Consider the following 16,978-nt stretch of genomic DNA (forward strand, 5'->3'; position numbering starts at 1 on the left):
AGGCAAACTCCGGGCCCCCCTGGCCCACCGCTGGCCCCCTGCTCCTGCCACAGGTACGGGGGGGATCCCATGGGAATCCGCTCCTGGATTCCCGCAATTCCGAGTTGGAAAGGCCCACAAGGGTCAGGGATGAACCCCCAGGTTTGGGGTTACCAGCGGAGCCGATCTCAGGTCTCAGATCCTTTCCCGGTGCTGGAGGGTGGAAAACAAATTGTTTGGAGCTGTTTTTCCACCCCAATTCCATCTGGGATTTGTGGCCGGGGCAGGAAAAGTCATCCCTGGCAGAACAGGCTTGGCTCCGTCCCAAAATCCAGTTTGGGATCAAATTAAAGCCCCTGGAAGCAAATCCTGTCCCATTTGTTCCCACAGAATTCCTGCAAACGCAGCGGGAATGGGACCCCGGATAAATCCCAATCCCAAATTCTGCTGGATGTGCCTGGCTGCCCCAATCCCAAATTCCGCTGGGTGTGCCTGGCTGCCCCAATCCCAAATTCCGCTGGGTGTGCCCGGCCGCCCCAATCCCAATTCCCACTGGTGGTGCCCGGGGATCCCAGACCTCCCCAGCACAGGGAATGGAGCTTTTCCTGATGGACATGGAGGGAGCTTCGGGGCTGCAGGGGAGGCTCTTCCTTTGCCACACCTGGAATTTCTCCCTTGGATCTTTCCAGAATTATTCCTGGCCAAACTGTGAGGATTTGCTGTGGATTTGACCCTTTTTGGGATTTATTTCGAGGCCCACGAGCAAAAAACTCCCTTTTTACGGCGGTGCTGGGGTTGCTGGGGGTGATGCTTCCCAGGGGTGGGCTGGTATCCCAGTGATTCCCGGTTTCCCAGGTTTGATTTTTGAAATCATTCCCGGTTTTCTGCTTGCACCAAAAGGCGGGAAGGGCTTGGATAAAGCAGCAGCTGTGGGGGAAATTTGGGATCATTTGTCAGAGCCGGAGTTTGGGCTCGCAGACGGTTCAGGTGTGATCCTGAGGCAGGGGAGCCGTTCCTGCCCAGTCCTGGCTGCCATTCCCGACTTTTTTTGGGAGCGTTTCCTTCCAAATGAGCATCAGGAATCTGCGGGAAAGGCAGGAATGGGAGGAAAAAGTGCTGGAATGGGGGAAAAAAGCACTGGAATGGGGCGGGGATGACCCATCCCGACCCATCCCAACCTATTCCAACCCACCCTGACCCATCCCAACCCATCCCAACCTATCCTGACCCACCCTGACCCATCGGCGCCACCTCCCGCGGCCTCATCCATTAATTGGGAATGCTGGGGATGAATCCGCGGGAATGCTGAGCGCTGATGGATGTGGAGTGGTGCCGTTAATTGGGAATGGTGGGGATGAATCCGCGGGAATGCTGAGCGCTGATGGATGTGGAGTGGTGCCGTTAATTGGGAATGGTGGGGATGAATCCGCGGGAATGCTGAGCGCTGATGGATGTGGAGTGGTGCCGTTAATTGGGAATGGTGGGGATGAATCCGCGGGAATGCTGAGCGCTGATGGATGTGGAGTGGTGCCGTTAATTGGGAATGGTGGGGATGAATCCGCGGGAATGCTGAGCGCTGATGGATGTGGAGTGGTGCCGTTAATTGGGAATGGTGGGGATGAATCCGCGGGAATGCTGAGCGCTGATGGATGTGGAGTGGTGCCGTTAATTGGGAATGGTGGGGATGAATCCGCGGGAATGCTGAGCGCTGATGGATGTGGAGTGGTGCCGTTAATTGGGAATGGTGGGGATGAATCCGCGGGAATGCTGAGCGCTGATGGATGTGGAGTGGTGCCGTTAATTGGGAATGGTGGGGATGAATCCGCGGGAATGCTGAGCGCTGATGGATGTGGAGTGGTGCCGTTAATTGGGAATGGTGGGGATGAATCCGCGGGAATGCTGAGCGCTGATGGATGTGGAGTGGTGCCGTTAATTGGGAATGGTGGGGATGAATCCGCGGGAATGCTGAGCGCTGATGGATGTGGAGTGGTGCCGTTAATTGGGAATGGTGGGGATGAATCCGCGGGAATGCTGAGCGCTGATGGATGTGGAGTGGTGCCGTTAATTGGGAATGGTGGGGATGAATCCGCGGGAATGCTGAGCGCTGATGGATGTGGAGTGGCCCATGGAGCAGCTCGTCCTCCCCATCTGCTCCCGAGCTGAGATGGATCGGGTTTGGATCCTGCCAGGATTTGGAGGGAATTCAGTGGAAAACGGGCGTTGGTGCTGCCGGGAGCTGCCAGCCCTCGGACAGCTCCATTCCCGGAAATCTGGAGGGAGAGGGTTGGATCGGCCTGGAATTGCTGATTTGGGTTGATGCGAGGAGGTGCCAGAGCCGGGAGTTTCGGGAAGAGGGACGGGATTGAGCTGTGCCACCCCTGCCCTTTGTCCACATGGAAAACCTCTCTCCGTAGGGATGCAAACCTCCTCGGTGGGGAAATTCCCAGATGCTGCAGGGAAGGTTGGGATTCTGATCCATGTCCCGAGCCCAGCTTGGGGATTTTTCCCACTTTTCCTCCTGGTTTCGCTTCCTTAAGGTCTAACTTGGGCCTTGGCTGAGCTCCAGCGCTCAGAGGTCGAGGGGCTGATCTCGGTTCTGGTCTCTTATCCCGGGATCCCAGACTTGTCCTTGGATCTGTGGGGAAACACCGGCTCTTGGATCCTGGAAAAATGATCCAAGGGAAGTTCTGGCTGGCTTGGAGCCCCGCTGGAGAGTTGGGAATTATTGTGCTGTGTTCCCACCCGGCTCAGGGCTGGAGAATGATCCCGCCCCACCTTCCCATCCTGCAGGAAGGGCCGGAATTTGGAGGGTTTTTCCACTTTTCCCAACTCCAGGTGGGAGCCTGAGGCGCAGGAGAGGCTGCCAGGCTTTGCTTCCTCTGGAATCGGGCTCAGGGAAAGCTGCTGGATCCAGGTGGGATTCGCTGTGGTGGGAGGGTTGGGACAGGGACAAATCCCGCCGGGATCCAGCAGCGAGGGGAGCGATTCCTGAGGCAGAGGGAGTCGGTGAATCCCTGATCCCCCCAAATCCAGGAGCACCCCTGCCTTTTTTAGAGGGAAAACCCCAATCCCATTGGAGGGTCTGAGTTCATTTTTCCCGTCCGTTCGGAGCGAGGCACAAACTCCAACCCGAGCCATCCCCGCCTCCGCAACGCTCCCGGAATTCTCTTTGTTCCCGTTCCTCAGCAGCCCAGACTCCTGCGTTCCACCCCCGCCTCTGTGCCCTTCATCCCGCACATTCCCTCTCACTCCGAAGGACCTTCTCATCCCGCCCCAAACCCGGGCTGTGCCTTTAATCGCGGAGCAACCCCGGATTTTCCAGCAGGATCGGCCGAGCTCATCCATCCTTTTCCTGCCGCCGCCTCCGTGTCCTTCCCTGCCTCCAGCAGGATTCTCCACGGAGCTGGCGACGCACAGGGAACGTGTTTGGGGTGGAAATGAGGCACAAAATCTTCCAGCAGCTTTTAGGGGATGTGTCTCCAGCTGGGCCTTTCCAGGGATTGTTTCCCGATGCTGTTCCAGCAAATCTTGGGATTGTTTGGGTTGGAAGAACCTTCAAGATCCCATCTCACCCCTGCCATGGCCAGGGACACTCCCACTGTCCCAGGGGGCTCCAAGCCGGCCTTGGGCACTTCCAGGGATCCAGGGGTGGCCACAGCTGCTCTGGGAATTCCAGCCCAGCCCCTCCCCACCCTCATTCCTTCCCAAGATCCCATTTCAATCTCCCCTTTCCCACTGGGAAGCCGTTCCCTGTCCCTCCATGCCTTGTCCCCAGTCCCTCTCCAGCTCTCCTGGAGCCTCTTCAGGCCCTGGAATGTTCTGGAAGCTCTCCCTGGATCCTTCCCTTCTCCAGGGGAACATTCCCAGCTCTCCCAGCCTGGCTCCAGAGAGGGGCTCCATTCCTGGGATCATTCCCTGCCCCTCCCAGCCGGGCACTGCAGGAAAGCAGAACCAGGAGCAGGAAAACCTCTGCAGTCCTTTGTTTTCCCTTCAAAAAGGGGATTTTTCCATCCCGAAGAAGCAGAAGGTGACGCGCATCCCAACGAAAGGAGAGAAATCCCTGGAAGGGCCCTGCCGAGGGCTCCCATCCATCCCGGTGAATTATTTTCCCTCTGTCTCATCCATCTCCGAACCCCGCACCGGGAGCGTCGCGGATCCTCGGCGCGGGGGCGGCCGTTCCCTCCCCGGAGCATTGATCCCGGAGATGGATGGCTCCATTCCATGGAAAACACGGAATTATCCTGGTGCCGGGCGTTTTCCAGCCTGGCATCTTCATCTGCCGGTGACAGGGATGGAGAACGTTCCCTCTGCGAAGGGAATGACGCCTGGGAAGATTAATTTGGGATTTGTTTGCTCTCCCATCTTCCCCACGGCTCCGGGGGGTCCATGGAGCGGGAAAAGGGAATAAACGGGATTTTTCCATCTGCAGGCCATGACGTCTCCATAAATCCCAATTTAGGGATGGAAAAGTCAACAAAGGACAGAAAGGAAAACGCTTTAGACTTTGTTAACTCTGGGAAAGCCTGGAATGATTCAGCATTCCAGAGGATCCGGCTCTTTAAATAGGGAAGGAGCTCCAGAAGCAGGGAATGTTCCTGTATTTCCATGGAAAAGGAGTTTCTTGCAGGGAGTTTTCCTTTCCTGGTGCCCACGGGCACAGCCCATCCCTAAGGGAAAACATCCATGGATTTCCAGGCCCCTTTTCCACTGGAAAATGAGGGGAAGATGGAATTTTGAGCTTTTTCTTTTGCTGCTTCCCAAACTTCCAGAACCCTTTTGCCAGAGGAGGAGGAGAGGCGCTTCCAGCATTCCAGGGAGGAAGATTTGGGGTGATTCCAGCCCCGTTGGGACAATTCCCACTGGAAAACTGATCCAAAGGAACCAATGGAGACACCGCAAGCAAAGCTGGGCTTGGGGATGGAGCTGAGCCTTGGAATTTCATACGGGAATATCTGGCTTGGGTTTAGAGGAATCATGGAATGCTCTGGGTTGGAAGGGACCTTCGGGACCGTCTCATTCCATGGGCAGGGACACCTCGGGATTCCCAACGGATGTTTTATGGATTCCCTGGTTGTGCGGAGCTCCTGGGATTTCTTTGCCCCCTGGAGGAGCAGCTTTTCCATGGATTTGCACCCTGTGGACGCTCAAATCCCACAGCAAAAAACCTGGAAAGGGAGGGAGCCCAGCCCTCCAGGTGGAATTCCAGCCAGGAAGAAAAGGCACTTCCCTAACTTCCAATGGCAACAATTCCCGAGCAGTTCTCCCGGATTCCCATCCCAGAAAAAAAATCCGCTTTTTCATTTTTCCAGCCTCAGCTTTGCTCCGTTTTGTTCCCGTTTTCCCCCGCAGCGGCTCCTTCCTGAGCTCTGCGGTGCCATAAAATCCACGCCCGCATTCGGATCCGGGAAAACGCGGTGCCCTCGGAGCCGGGGATATTGGATGCATCCATAATTCCTGACAGCTTTCGCCGCTCTCATTAAGTGGGAGAGGGAATTTAGAGCCGGGCTGGGATGGGAATGGGATCATAACTCAGTGGAGAGCGACGGCTGTGGGATTCGGGATGCTGATGGAAGCCTTTGGATCATTTCATTCCCTTCCAGAATTCCCCATTTTCAGCGGGATACCTCGGCGGGAGCAGCAGGAGGGATCACGGCCCCAGACCTGGCGTCATTCCCATGAAATGCGTCACCAACACAAATCCTTCTGGCATTTGTGGCTTCGGGGACAGAAAAATGACAAATTTCCCCTAAAATCCCTCATTCCAAAGGCTTTTCCCGCTCCGTGGGATCGGGAGTGGGATTTTAATCAGGAGCGATGACAGTTTAATAATGGGAGATGCGGCTGAGGCTCGACATCCGTGGAAATGGGATTTGAAAACTCCTTAAATCCTGGAGGATTTGCTGTCGGATGGGGATCGGCGCAATCCCCTTATCCGGAGTGGTGTCTCCGGGCTCTCCCTGGAGTTCCTGGAGAGACGGAGCCGTCCCCAGACATCCCACACAGAAGCTGTGGGACAGCCTCATTCCAGGCCATTCGGATACCGGGAGATTCCCAGAGATTTCCAGACTTTTCCCATCAGCACCTGCAGTGGTTTTTCCCCAGCAAAGCAACCCCAGCAGCAGCAATCCCGAATTCCCGGAGCTTTCCGGAACCACGCCCCAGCCTCCCACAGCTGCGCTGCGTTTCCCGGGATTGACCCCGTTCCCAGGGATCGGGTGGGATGTCAAACAACTGGGAAGGGTCTGTGGGAATGACCGGGAAATGGGAATGGGGCAGGATCCAACGGAGGGCGCCAGGATGGGCTCAGTGTTGGGAGAGCATCTCCAGGGATGGGATTTTCCGCTTCTTCTGGCTTGGGGAAGCTGTTGATCTGTGGAAATCCCTTTGGGATCCACTTCCAGGTGGATTTGGGAAGGGAAAATCTGTGTGGAGCCATTTTGGGGTGGATTCTGTGCAAGGCCCGGCTGCTCCCAGTGCTGGGAGAGCACCCCCAGGGATGGGATTTTCCGCTGCTTCTGGCTTGGGGAAGCTGCTGATCCAGGGGATTCCCTTGAGATCCATGTCCAGGTGGATTTGGGAAAGGAAGATTGACATTGAGCCAGGATTCTGGATCCCCTCTGCTCTGGAGCTGGGCTGGGAGAGCTGGGGGTGCTCACCTGGAGAAGGGAAGGATCCAGGGAGAGCTTCCAGAACATTCCAGGGCCTGAAGAGGCTCCAGGAGAGCTGGAGAGGGACTGGGGACAAGGGCTGGAGGGACAGGACACAGGGAACGGCTTCCCAGTGGGAAAGGGGAGATTGAAATGGGATCTTGGGAAGGAATGAGGGTGGGGAGGGGCTGGGCTGGAATTCCCAGAGCAGCTGGGGCTGCCCCTGGATCCCTGGAACCCAAGGCCGGCTTGGAGCCCCCTGGGACAGTGGGAGGTGTCCCTGCCCATGGTGGCTCTGGATGGGATTTAAGGTCCCTTCCAACCCAAACCAATCCATGATTCCACACCCTGGTTTAGATGGGATATTGGGAAGAAATATCGGATGCCCCCGGATCCCTGGAAGTGTCCCGGGCCAGGCTGGAGCCCCCTGGGACAGGGGAGGTGTCCCTGAGCCCGCGGTGGCTTTGTCCCCTGTCCCGCAGGTGCTGGGGCTGGCCATGGCCTGGCTCTACTGGCAGCAGCTCAACGAGATCCATTCCCGCCTGGATTCCGTGGATTTCCGGCTCCTGGAGACGCGGGATCTGAGCTTCGCCTCGCTGGATCTCAGCGGCGCCGGCTGGTGCTGGTGCCTGCCCCGGGAAGGCGGATACATCCCGGTAAATCCCGGGAATGAGGAGGAGGAGGAGGAGGAGGAGGAGGAAGGCGCCGCCGGCCACAGCAAAGTGTGAGGAGCAGGAGGAGCGCTCGGAGCTGGGAATGTGGAAAAAATGGGAATTTCCTCCTCGGCTCCCGAAGTTTCTTTGGGAAAACTGTAAAAAAGTTGGAATTTTCTCCTCAGCTCCCGAAGTTTCTTTGGGAAAACTGTAAAAAAGTTGGAATTTTCTCCTCAGCTCCCGAAGTTTCTTTGGGAAAACTGTAAAAAAATGGGATTATTCTCAGCTCCTGAAATTTCTTTGGGAAAACTGGAAAATACCATTGGGAATTCCTAAACTCCTCCCTGGACTGTGAGGGCAGAGCTCCCCAGGGCTCCCCTGGGCCTCTGGAGGGGTTTTGGGGGGATTTGGGTTTTTTTCCCAATAAACGGAATTTCTGTTGTGTTTTCCAAGGTCGCTCCCACCCTCTCGGGCTTTGGCTGTTGTATTCCCGCTGATTTCCTGGGAAATTGCGGCTTTCCGATGGATTCGGATGGAAACCAGGCTCCAGGAAGGTGAAACCAAAGGGAAAAGCGGAGCAGCTCTCCCTCCAGAGCATTCCCAGTGGGATTTTCCAGGAAAAACGGAAGCACAGCTTCCATCCCCTGGATCCCGCTGGGGCAAGGGGGAAAAAAATCCCATTCCTGGAGGTTCCCGGCTTTTCCCTGCTCTGGTTTTCATTCCTGGGTGAGGAGAAGGAGATCCCAGCAATTTTTAAAACGAGGATGGGTTTATTTGGGTCATTCCCGGGATGGAGGAAATTTGGGACATTCCTGGGATGGAGGAAATTCCCTCTGCTGGAGACCGACCTGGGAGCAGGGAAGGAATTGCCTTTTCCGATGTTTCTGTCTCAGCACAGCTCCTGGGTCCGGGTGGGAATTCCCTCCTGGATCTCTTGGGATCTGGGAATTAAAAACGGAGGGGGTGTTGCTGCAACCCTCGAGCAGAGGAATTGCAAAAATAGGAAATTCATCCCAAAACCGTGGGGTTTTGTCCCAAAAATGAGGGGGTTTGTCCCAAAAAGTGTGTGGTTTCATCCCAAACAATGTGGGGGTTTATCTCAAAAATATGGGGTTTTTTCAAAAAACTGGGGGCTTTTGTCCCAAAACTGCGGGGTTTTATCCCAAAAATTGGGGTTTTATCCCGAAACCGTGGGGTTTTATTCCAAAAATGAGGGGGTTTGTCCCAAAAAATGTGTGGTTTCATCCCAAACAATGTGGGGTTTCATCTCAAAAATGTGGGGCTTTTGTCCCAAAACTGTGGGGTTTTATGCCAAAAAATGAGGGAGTTTTCCCAAAAATGTGTGATTTTATCCCAAAATCATGGGGTTTATCCCAATAATGTGGGGTTTTATCCCAAAAAACCCCAGTGGATCCCTGTGCTGAGGCCCCAGGCATGACCTGTGGGTGGCAAAGCTCTCCCGGGAGGCAGAAATCAAATTCTGGGAATGGGGACAAAAAAGGAAAGGAAAAGGGCAAAAAAAATGAAAGGAAAAGGGAAAACTGAAAGGAATGAGGAAAGAAGTGAAAGGAAAAGGGGGGGAAAGTGAAAGGAAAAGGAAAAAATGAAAGGAAAAGGAAAAAATGAAATCAAATGGAAAAAGTGAAAGGAAAAATTGAAAGGAAAAGGGAAAAGGGGAAAAAGGGAAAGAAAAGGGGAAAAGGGAAAGGAAAAGGAACAAGAGTCTGTTTTTCCCAGGAGCGAAGGAAATCCCGGTTTACTCCTGGCACTTGTCAGGAATTGGGATATTTGGGAAGCGGGAGCTCGGCCTGGATCCCGGGGATGCTGAAGCTCTGGATGCGATTCCCGGGCTCTGTCTCCCTCTCCCGACCATTCCCAGCTTTCCCTTCAGCCAAACCAGAACCAATTCCTGGCCCAGGCCTGGAAAACCCCTCTGGATCTGGTTTTTCCCATTGGAAGTGGAGTTTTCCCATTGTGGCGCCTTTGGAATATTTGAGAGCATTTTGGCCAACATCTGGGAAGTTTTTGGAGGTGGAAAAGGTAAAACCAGGGAGCAGCCTCGGGAATTGGGATGAACTTGGATGTTTAGGGAATAATTTCCTTGTGGGCTCCAGGGGTTTGGCTTTGCTTCCTTCTTCCCCCTCTCTCCGGGGAATTTAAATCTCCATGGATTCGGAAGGAAAAAGCGAAATCCCATTCTTTTTCTCTTGATTCCCAGGACAAAACCTGGATTCCAATGTCCTGGCTGGGATGGGAGCGGGTTCTCATCCCAGGATTCATCCTGGGGTTAATGGGAAAAAAGGATTTTCCTTCAGCTTGGACACCCAGCCCAGCGATTCCCGGGGAGAATGAAACGCCTGGAAAACGGGAAAAGTGGATTGAAGCAGGAGCACGGAATCCCAAAAGCTTTTCCCAAAACACCGACAAAAAGGAATGCCACAGACATTCCCAAATTGCCCCTAAGTGGAGCCTTCTCCAGAGGGAAGGGAAAATCCCATCCAACGGGAGCTGGGAGGAAAACGGGAGCGGGGATAAAGCATCAGATTCCACCCGGGTTGTGCCATGGGAGCATCTCCCGGAAAAGCCCCGATGTGGGGTGGGTTCAAAGCTCCAAATCCCATCTCCCAGTCCCGGTTTTTTGCTGGGATGAAGGGCCGGGCGCTGTTCGATGGGGATTTATTGATATTCCCGATAAAAAGCTGGAGGGAGAGGAGGAATCCGGGCGTGAAACGGGAGCGGAGTCACGGCCGAGATTCCCGAACCCGAATTCATGGATGTGGGAAGTGAAACGAGGAACTGGGAATAATTCCGTGGGCAACCCTGACCCCAACCCCTCCCCAGGCTGGGTGGGATTGCCCAGGGGCTGATCCCGCTCTCCAGGGGGTGTAGGAGCATCCCATGGATGGGGATTTGGGATCATCCCACTGAGAGGGACTCGGGATCATCCCACTGAGAGGGATTTGGGATCGTCGCACTGAGGGGGATTCGGGATCATCCCACTGAGGGAGATTTGGGATCATCGGACTGAGGGGGATTTGGGATCATCCCACTGAGGGAGGTTTGGGATCATCCCACTGAGAGGGACTCGGGATCATCCCACTGAGAGGGATTTGGGATCATCCAACTGAGGGAGATTTGGGATCATCGGACTGAGGGGGATTTGGGATCATCCCACTGAGGGAGGTTTGGGATCATCCCACTGAGAGGGACTCGGGATCATCCCACTGAGAGGGATTTGGGATCATCCAACTGAGGGAGATTTGGGATCATCCCACTGAGGGAGATTCAGGATCATCGCACTGAGAGGGATTCGGGATCATCCCACTGAGGGGGATTTGGGATCATCGCACTCCTGCTGACACCCCTCACTTCCCTGAGGAAATTCCTCCCATTCCCTAAAATCAGGACACCGAGCATGGGCATCAGAATCCCTCAAAAAGAGACAAAATTCTTGGAAAAAAAGCCCCACAATCCCAGAAAACCCGAATCCCGCAGGCCAGGGAGGAACAACGGGAATTTTCCACATCCTGGTGGAAAATGGAGCCTATTCCAGGGCCGGATTCCACCGGCCCCGCCGGCCCTCCCTCCCCAGAGCTCCCCGTGATCCTCTGCGCTCCCAAAATCAATCGGCGCTGCCCCAAATCCATCGGGATGCGGGAGCTGCCGGGCACTGGGGTCGATGGGATGTTGGGAAGAGCAGCTCTGACTCCAGGCGATCCCGGCTTTCCCTGAACCCGCTCCGCAGCCCCAGCCCATTCCCGAATAATTTTTGGGGAGCTCAAGGTGAGTTTTTAGGGGAAAATTCATTTTTGGGGGGCGTTTGGGGTTTAATTGGGAAAAGTGGCAGCGCTTGGCTTCCCTCCCCTGATTTCCATGGAATTAGAGCCGGGTTTTCCAGCGCTTCAGGGATTTAGGGGGGTAAAAACTTCGTGTGGGAAATAGAGGGAAAAATCCCAGATTCTCCGACCCCGGAATTGATCGAGAGCTTTCATTTATCCGGGTCTAACAAAGCCTGGCTTTACCCCGGGAGTTCTTTGTGCTGCCCAGCTCAACCGGATTTCCCAAAAAATCCTGTTTCTTCCCAATATTATCCCGGCTGGAGGGTTGTGTATCCCAATCCGTCACCCGGGAATCCCAAGCTGCAGGAATTTCCTGGGAGTTTTGGTCCTTCAGCTTTTAGAAGGAGCAAAAATATTCCTGCCTGAGGCTGGGGGATATTTTCCTGCTTTTCCTGCTTGCTAAAATCCTTGGAATTCACCCGGGAATGTTGTTTTTGGGAAGCTGAGGCTCACGGATGATGTCATCCCATAAAACTCCCCAGTTTGGGTTTTCCCTCCGGAGCCGTTGGCCCCTAAATGACATCAATCCCTGCCAAAGTGTGGGATTGATGGGAAAAATCCCAAATCCCAGAAATCGACTTTAAATCTCAACTGGGATCAGGCTGGAGCTGGACTGGGATAAACTGGATTTGAGCTGGAATGGGATAAACTGGACTTGAGTTGGACTGGGATAAACTGGACTTGAGTTGGACTGGGATAAACTGGATTTGGGCTGAACTGGGATAAACTGGACTTGGGCTGGACTGGGATAAACGGATTTTCCTGAGGGAAAAAGTGTCGGGAATTCAGACCCAGCAGAGCCCACCCGGCCAGGCCAGGCCCAGCAGCTCCGGCTGTTCCCATTTTTCCGAGCTCTTCGGCTGGAGCTGGGATTTCTCTCCCGGAATAGACGGGAATGGCGCGGGAATGGCGCGGGAACGCGGAGCGGCTGCTCCCGCTCGCCCTCCGAGTGCCCTTGGGAGCATCGAGCGGGCGGCCAGGAATAGCCACGGCTCTGCCCCCCAGCCGAGTGTGAAAGGCAATCAGCGGGGGCAGCTCGTTAGGGCTCATTAATGAATTAATTCATTGACGGCCCTGGCCGAGCGCCAGAGAAATCCCACTGGGATCAAGCAGGGCAAGAGCTGGAAATGCGGGATCGGAGCTGGGGAAAGGGAAATGTGTGCTGGGAAAATCCCCTTGGAGCGGTGCGGGGTCACCCCGGAGTAATGGGGGGCTCTGGAATTCCTGGGAATTGAGGTTTTGTCGGGATTTGTGAAGGAAAATCTCTGGAACGTTCTCCCAGCCTTGCTCATCCTCTGAGCAGCTGGAATTGGAGGCCGGGGATGGGATCCGGGGGAAATCCAGCTGGGATTTCGGGAATATGGGGAGAGGAGAGCAGGGATGGCACAGGACAAGGCAGGGCTGGAGCCAGTGGTGCCAGAGGGTCCCGCTGATCCCCAGGGAAGCTCCCGGCTCTCCCGCTGGGAATCCCGCTGGGATTTCACCGGGTGAAGGATTCCCATAGCCCCACTCAGGTGTTCAGAGAGGTTATCCCCTCCCAAATCCCACTAAAATCCCACTAAAATCCCATTAAAATCCCAAATCCCACTAAAATCCCATTAAAATCCCAAATCCCGCTAAACCCCCGTTCCTTGCCCAGCCCAGCTCCCCCTGAGCAGCGGGACCATGCTGGAGGACGAGGATGGGATGAGCGAGCACGGCCTCGGTGGCTCCAGGAGGAGATTCGAGGATGAGGAAGGTGAGTGAGTGAAATCCCGGGAATGCCGCGGACATCCCACTCTCCCTGCCCGCGGATCCATCCGAGCTCCCGGCACATCCCAGGCCCGGCATGGAAAAGGCTCCTGGGAGAGCGTTAAGCCTGGTGGGAAGAGGGAAAGCTCCTCCCTGGTGTTCAAAACTGGGAGTTTTCCACCCAGAAATCGAATTTTTTATTCCAATTACGGCTCCGTCCATGTCATTTCTACCTGGAAGTTTTCTCCCTGAAAAGTGATTATTTTTTAACTGGGAGTGAGAAATCCCAGCTCTGCCCCCTAAATCTCTCCCCTTCCCTCTGGATTACCGCCCCATCCACATCTTTTCCGCCAGGAATTTTTCTCCCTGGAAATCAAGTTTTTAACTCCAGTTACCGCCCCACCCACATCACTTCTACCGGGAAATTTTCTCCCTGAAAACTGAAGTTTTTTTTTTCAACTGGAAGCCAGAATTCCCCCTAACCCTCTCCCCATGCCCAGACTACCACTCCATCTACATCGGGGTGCCGGTGCCCGAAAACTCCCCGCGGGGCGCGGCGCCGCCGGAGGTCCCCGGGCTCCAGCCGGGACCGCACAAGCGAGAGCGAGCGGCACTTCGGGCGCCCGGAGCACTCGGACACCGACGACGGTGGCCAGGGCTGGGCCGAGAGCGGCAACGACAACGCCAGCAGGACCAGTGAGTGCCCGCGGGCTTCCCAGAAATCCGGGAGGGCCTTTGGAGCATCCTTGGATGCGCGGTTGAATCGCCTCGGATGCGCGATTTGGCGCTGCTTCTGCCGGAGAGCGAGCGGCACTTCGGGCGCCCGGAGCACTCGGACACCGACGACGGTGGCCAGGGCTGGGCCGAGAGCGGCAACGACAACGCCAGCAGGACCAGTGAGTGCCCGCGGGCTTCCCAGAAATCCGGGAGGGCCTTTGGAGCATCCTTGGATGCGCGGTTGAATCGCCTCGGATGCGCGATTTGGCGCTGCTTCTGCCGGTGGTTCCCGGGTTTTATTTTTATCCCTTTGGAAATGGGATTGGGATGGGTCTGGAGGGGTTTTCCCAGCTGGAATTGGGGGTGCAGACAATCTTTGGGAATCACACCTCGTTCCCAGTGGGCTTTTCACATTTGAAATGGGATTGGGGTGGGTCTGGAGGGGTTTTCCCAGCTGGAATTGGGAGTGCAGACAATCTTTGGGAATCACACCTCGTTCCTGATGGGTTTTTTCCATTGAAATGGGATTGGGATGGGTCTGGAGGGGTTTTCCCAGCTGGAATTGGGAGTGCAGACAATATTTGAGAATCACACCTCGTTCCCGGTGGGTTTTTCCCATTGGAATGGGATTGGGATGGGTCTGGAGGGGTTTTCCCAGCTGGAATTGGGAGTGCAGACAATATTTGAGAATCACACCTCGTTCCCGACGGGTTTTGCCGGGGCTTTGCCCACTCCCGGGAAATCTCCTTAGGGAAGATTAACATTTCGCACGGCAAAGCGGCTGCCGGGCCCTGGGGTGGGATTTTTCCAGCCCCCCCTTTGGAAATTTGCATCTGGGTTTAGCTCCAGTGGGGCGGGCGGAGGCTCGGCTCCGCTTTTCCCTTCGGGAGGCGAAGATTTCCTGGGGTTTTTTTTCATGGGGAGTGGTTTTTTATTCTCTGGCGGCTCCTCCGTGCCCTCGGGGGAGGCGGGAGCAGGACCACGTCCCCTCCTTTTTCCTCTTTTTCCCTTCTTTTCCATTTTCCCCCTCTTTCCCCCTCTATTCCCCTCCTTATCCCTCTTTTCCCCTCCTTTCTCCTCCTTTCCACAGGCAGCAAATGCCACTCGGAGACAACTCCGGGCTGCTTTGAGGGATTGGACAGAAAAACTCATTTTATGGAGGAAAAACCCACCCCAAAACCCCTCAGCTCTGCAGAATCCCAGGAAATCTCCCTGATTTTGGTGCCTTTTTCCCTGAAAAACAAACCCCAGAGCTTGAAGGGGCTTTTCCCACCGCGCTCTGGGTGGGAGAGGAAAATCCCGCAGGGAGCGACGGCCAAATCTTTGATTTCTGCTCTTCCCTCCCCTTTTCCCCTGGATCCCGCTGCTTTTCCAAGCGCTCACCTCTCCCTCTCGCATCCCGGCTGATTTGGTAACTTCCCGTCATGGGAGCCAAAGAGAGAGGAAAGTGCTTTTTATTCCCGGTAATCTGCTCCCTAAGCCCCGGGAGTTTAGCGAGCCGCAGTGGATAAAGGATAAAGGAAAAAGGAACTCCTCTGCTTTGGAGTTTTTTGGGACCGCGCAGCGAAGGTTTGGTTTAAGCCGGGAAGAAATGGGGGAAAAAAAGGAAACAACTCCAGGTAGGGCTTGGTTGGGATTTTTTAAGGGGGGGAGAAAGCTCCGGGGGGGGCGGGTTAAAATTCGTTTTTCCCTCGGAAAAGCAGCTTTTCCCCCTGGAAAAGCAGCCTGGGGGATGGCAGGCAAACTCCAGGCGCGCAGCTCCAGAGCTCATCCCAAAAATAAATTGGGGAACTCCCAGCTTCCGCTGGAAAAGTCGGTATTTGAAAGGGTCAAAAATATCCCAAACTTGGGGTTTTTTTGAGCAGGGAAGGAGTGGTGAGTCCCATGGGATGTGCATCCCAGTATCCTGGCTCTTTGGGGAGGTGGGGACTCGTCTGAGGCAGGAAAATCCAGGGAAAGGCTGTGGAGAATCCGTGGCAGCCCCTGGCTAACGCCGGACCTTAACTCGGGATTGCAGAGCCCCGGCAGCGCCTCATTCCCTCGGCCCCAATTTTATCCCGGTTTTTTTTCGCTCTACCTGAAGCCAGAGCAGGAATTTTGCTTTGGAGAAGGATCCCCAGACGAGGTTTTGCTGCTGGATCGGGGTCAGGGTGGCTGCGCCTCACAGGCAGGAGGTTTAGGTCATTCCTGTCCCGTTTCCCATGGAAATGTGGGGTCCGCGCGTGTGGAATGAGCCTGAGTATTCCCAGGGTTCCGTGGGAATCTGCAGCGCCCGAAATCCCAGAGCTGGGGGTGTTTTCCCATGCCAGAATCTGGTTCAGGGAGATCTGGATCGGCTCCGGGCCCCCCCCGAGCGGTATCCTCAAGGAACAGGGGCTGATTTGGGGGTGTTTTGTGGGGTCTGGCCTCTGTCCCCGTTGCTTTCACCCTCTCCAACAAACACCTGCCGCTTCCCGGGATTTTCAGTGCTGGATCGAATTCCCAGGAATGAAAAAACCCCAAAGCGGGGAGGGCCGGGTGCTTTCCCGGCTGTGAAAGGGTTCTCCAGGTGAACAAATCCCAGGAATTTTGGCTGCCTGGCCGAGTCCTGGCGGGGTTGGTTGAACACCTCGGGGAGGGAGGGAAGCACAAGTTGGGTGCTAGAAGTTGAATTTATTCCTTAAAATCTGGCAGGATAAAGAAAAGAAGCTAAAAAAAAAGCTCTTTCTGGACAAGATTCCCATCGGTTTTTGGGGTTTCAGCCCCGAGACCCCAAAATGAGGCCCTGGGGAGGCTGAAGAAGGAGGGATCCGTTTTTAAAACCCCAAAGAGGGAATTTGGGCAGAGTCGGGAGCAGCAACCCCCAAATCGAGGGCGTGCGGAATTCCAAATCCCCCTTTTCCCACCAGAGACCCCACCCAGCACAGGGATTTCCAGCAAAATCCCGATGTTTTGCCGTTCGGCTCATGGTATCCGTGGCCAGTTTGGGGTTTTTTTAGGGAATTTCGGGTTTGGCGGGGAGGGTTGCCCAGAATTGCCCCCATTTCATCCCTTTTCCGAGAACAACGGCCAGGCTTAGGGAGCCTGAAACCCTCCAGGCACAGAGCCCAGCCCCAAAACGACCGGGAATATTGATAATCATAATAATGGAGCTTTATGGGAATGGCGGCAGGACCGGGCCACAGGGCTTTAGGCTCGGCTTAGAGGAGCTTAAGAGGTCTAAGCAGGTTCAGCCTAAAGGGACTTCCTCTTCTTTGGGGACCTGGGCGTCGTCTCCTTTGTGCAGGAAAAGGGGCCATATTCCCGTTTTTCCCTCCATTTATCCACGGCAGTTTAATTCCCTGATTTTCTAAGTGATGAATTTCCCAACCTTGTTATTCCCAGCTTGGAGAAAAGGAGGATTCTGCCCCAAAAAAATCACATTTTCCAAGCT

At 55.0% G+C, this 16,978-nt stretch overlaps 2 protein-coding genes across 2 annotated transcripts in view; both read left to right on the forward strand.

Moving 5' to 3' along the window:
- Nucleotides 1-7,731, forward strand: part of LOC103622617 — a 24,965-nt gene extending 17,234 nt beyond the window's left edge. Inside the window, exons 7-8 of the mRNA XM_017744677.1 lie at nucleotides 2,815-2,893; nucleotides 6,938-7,731. Coding sequence (XP_017600166.1) covers nucleotides 2,815-2,893; nucleotides 6,938-7,354 — 496 coding nt within the window. The 3' untranslated portion in view covers nucleotides 7,355-7,731. The remainder of the gene's footprint in view (nucleotides 1-2,814; nucleotides 2,894-6,937) is intronic.
- A 1,748-nt stretch (nucleotides 7,732-9,479) lies between these two features.
- Nucleotides 9,480-16,978, forward strand: part of SLC4A5 (solute carrier family 4 member 5) — a 31,561-nt gene continuing 24,062 nt past the window's right edge. The window contains 4 exon segments of the mRNA XM_017744709.1: nucleotides 9,480-11,062; nucleotides 12,758-12,856; nucleotides 13,350-13,399; nucleotides 13,401-13,545. Of these exon segments, the coding sequence (XP_017600198.1) occupies nucleotides 12,784-12,856; nucleotides 13,350-13,399; nucleotides 13,401-13,545 (268 nt within the window). The 5' untranslated portion in view covers nucleotides 9,480-11,062; nucleotides 12,758-12,783.

Source organism: Corvus brachyrhynchos, unplaced genomic scaffold (genome assembly GCF_000691975.1).
Source record: "Corvus brachyrhynchos isolate BGI_N302 unplaced genomic scaffold, ASM69197v1 scaffold119, whole genome shotgun sequence".
NCBI lineage: Eukaryota > Metazoa > Chordata > Aves > Passeriformes > Corvidae > Corvus > Corvus brachyrhynchos.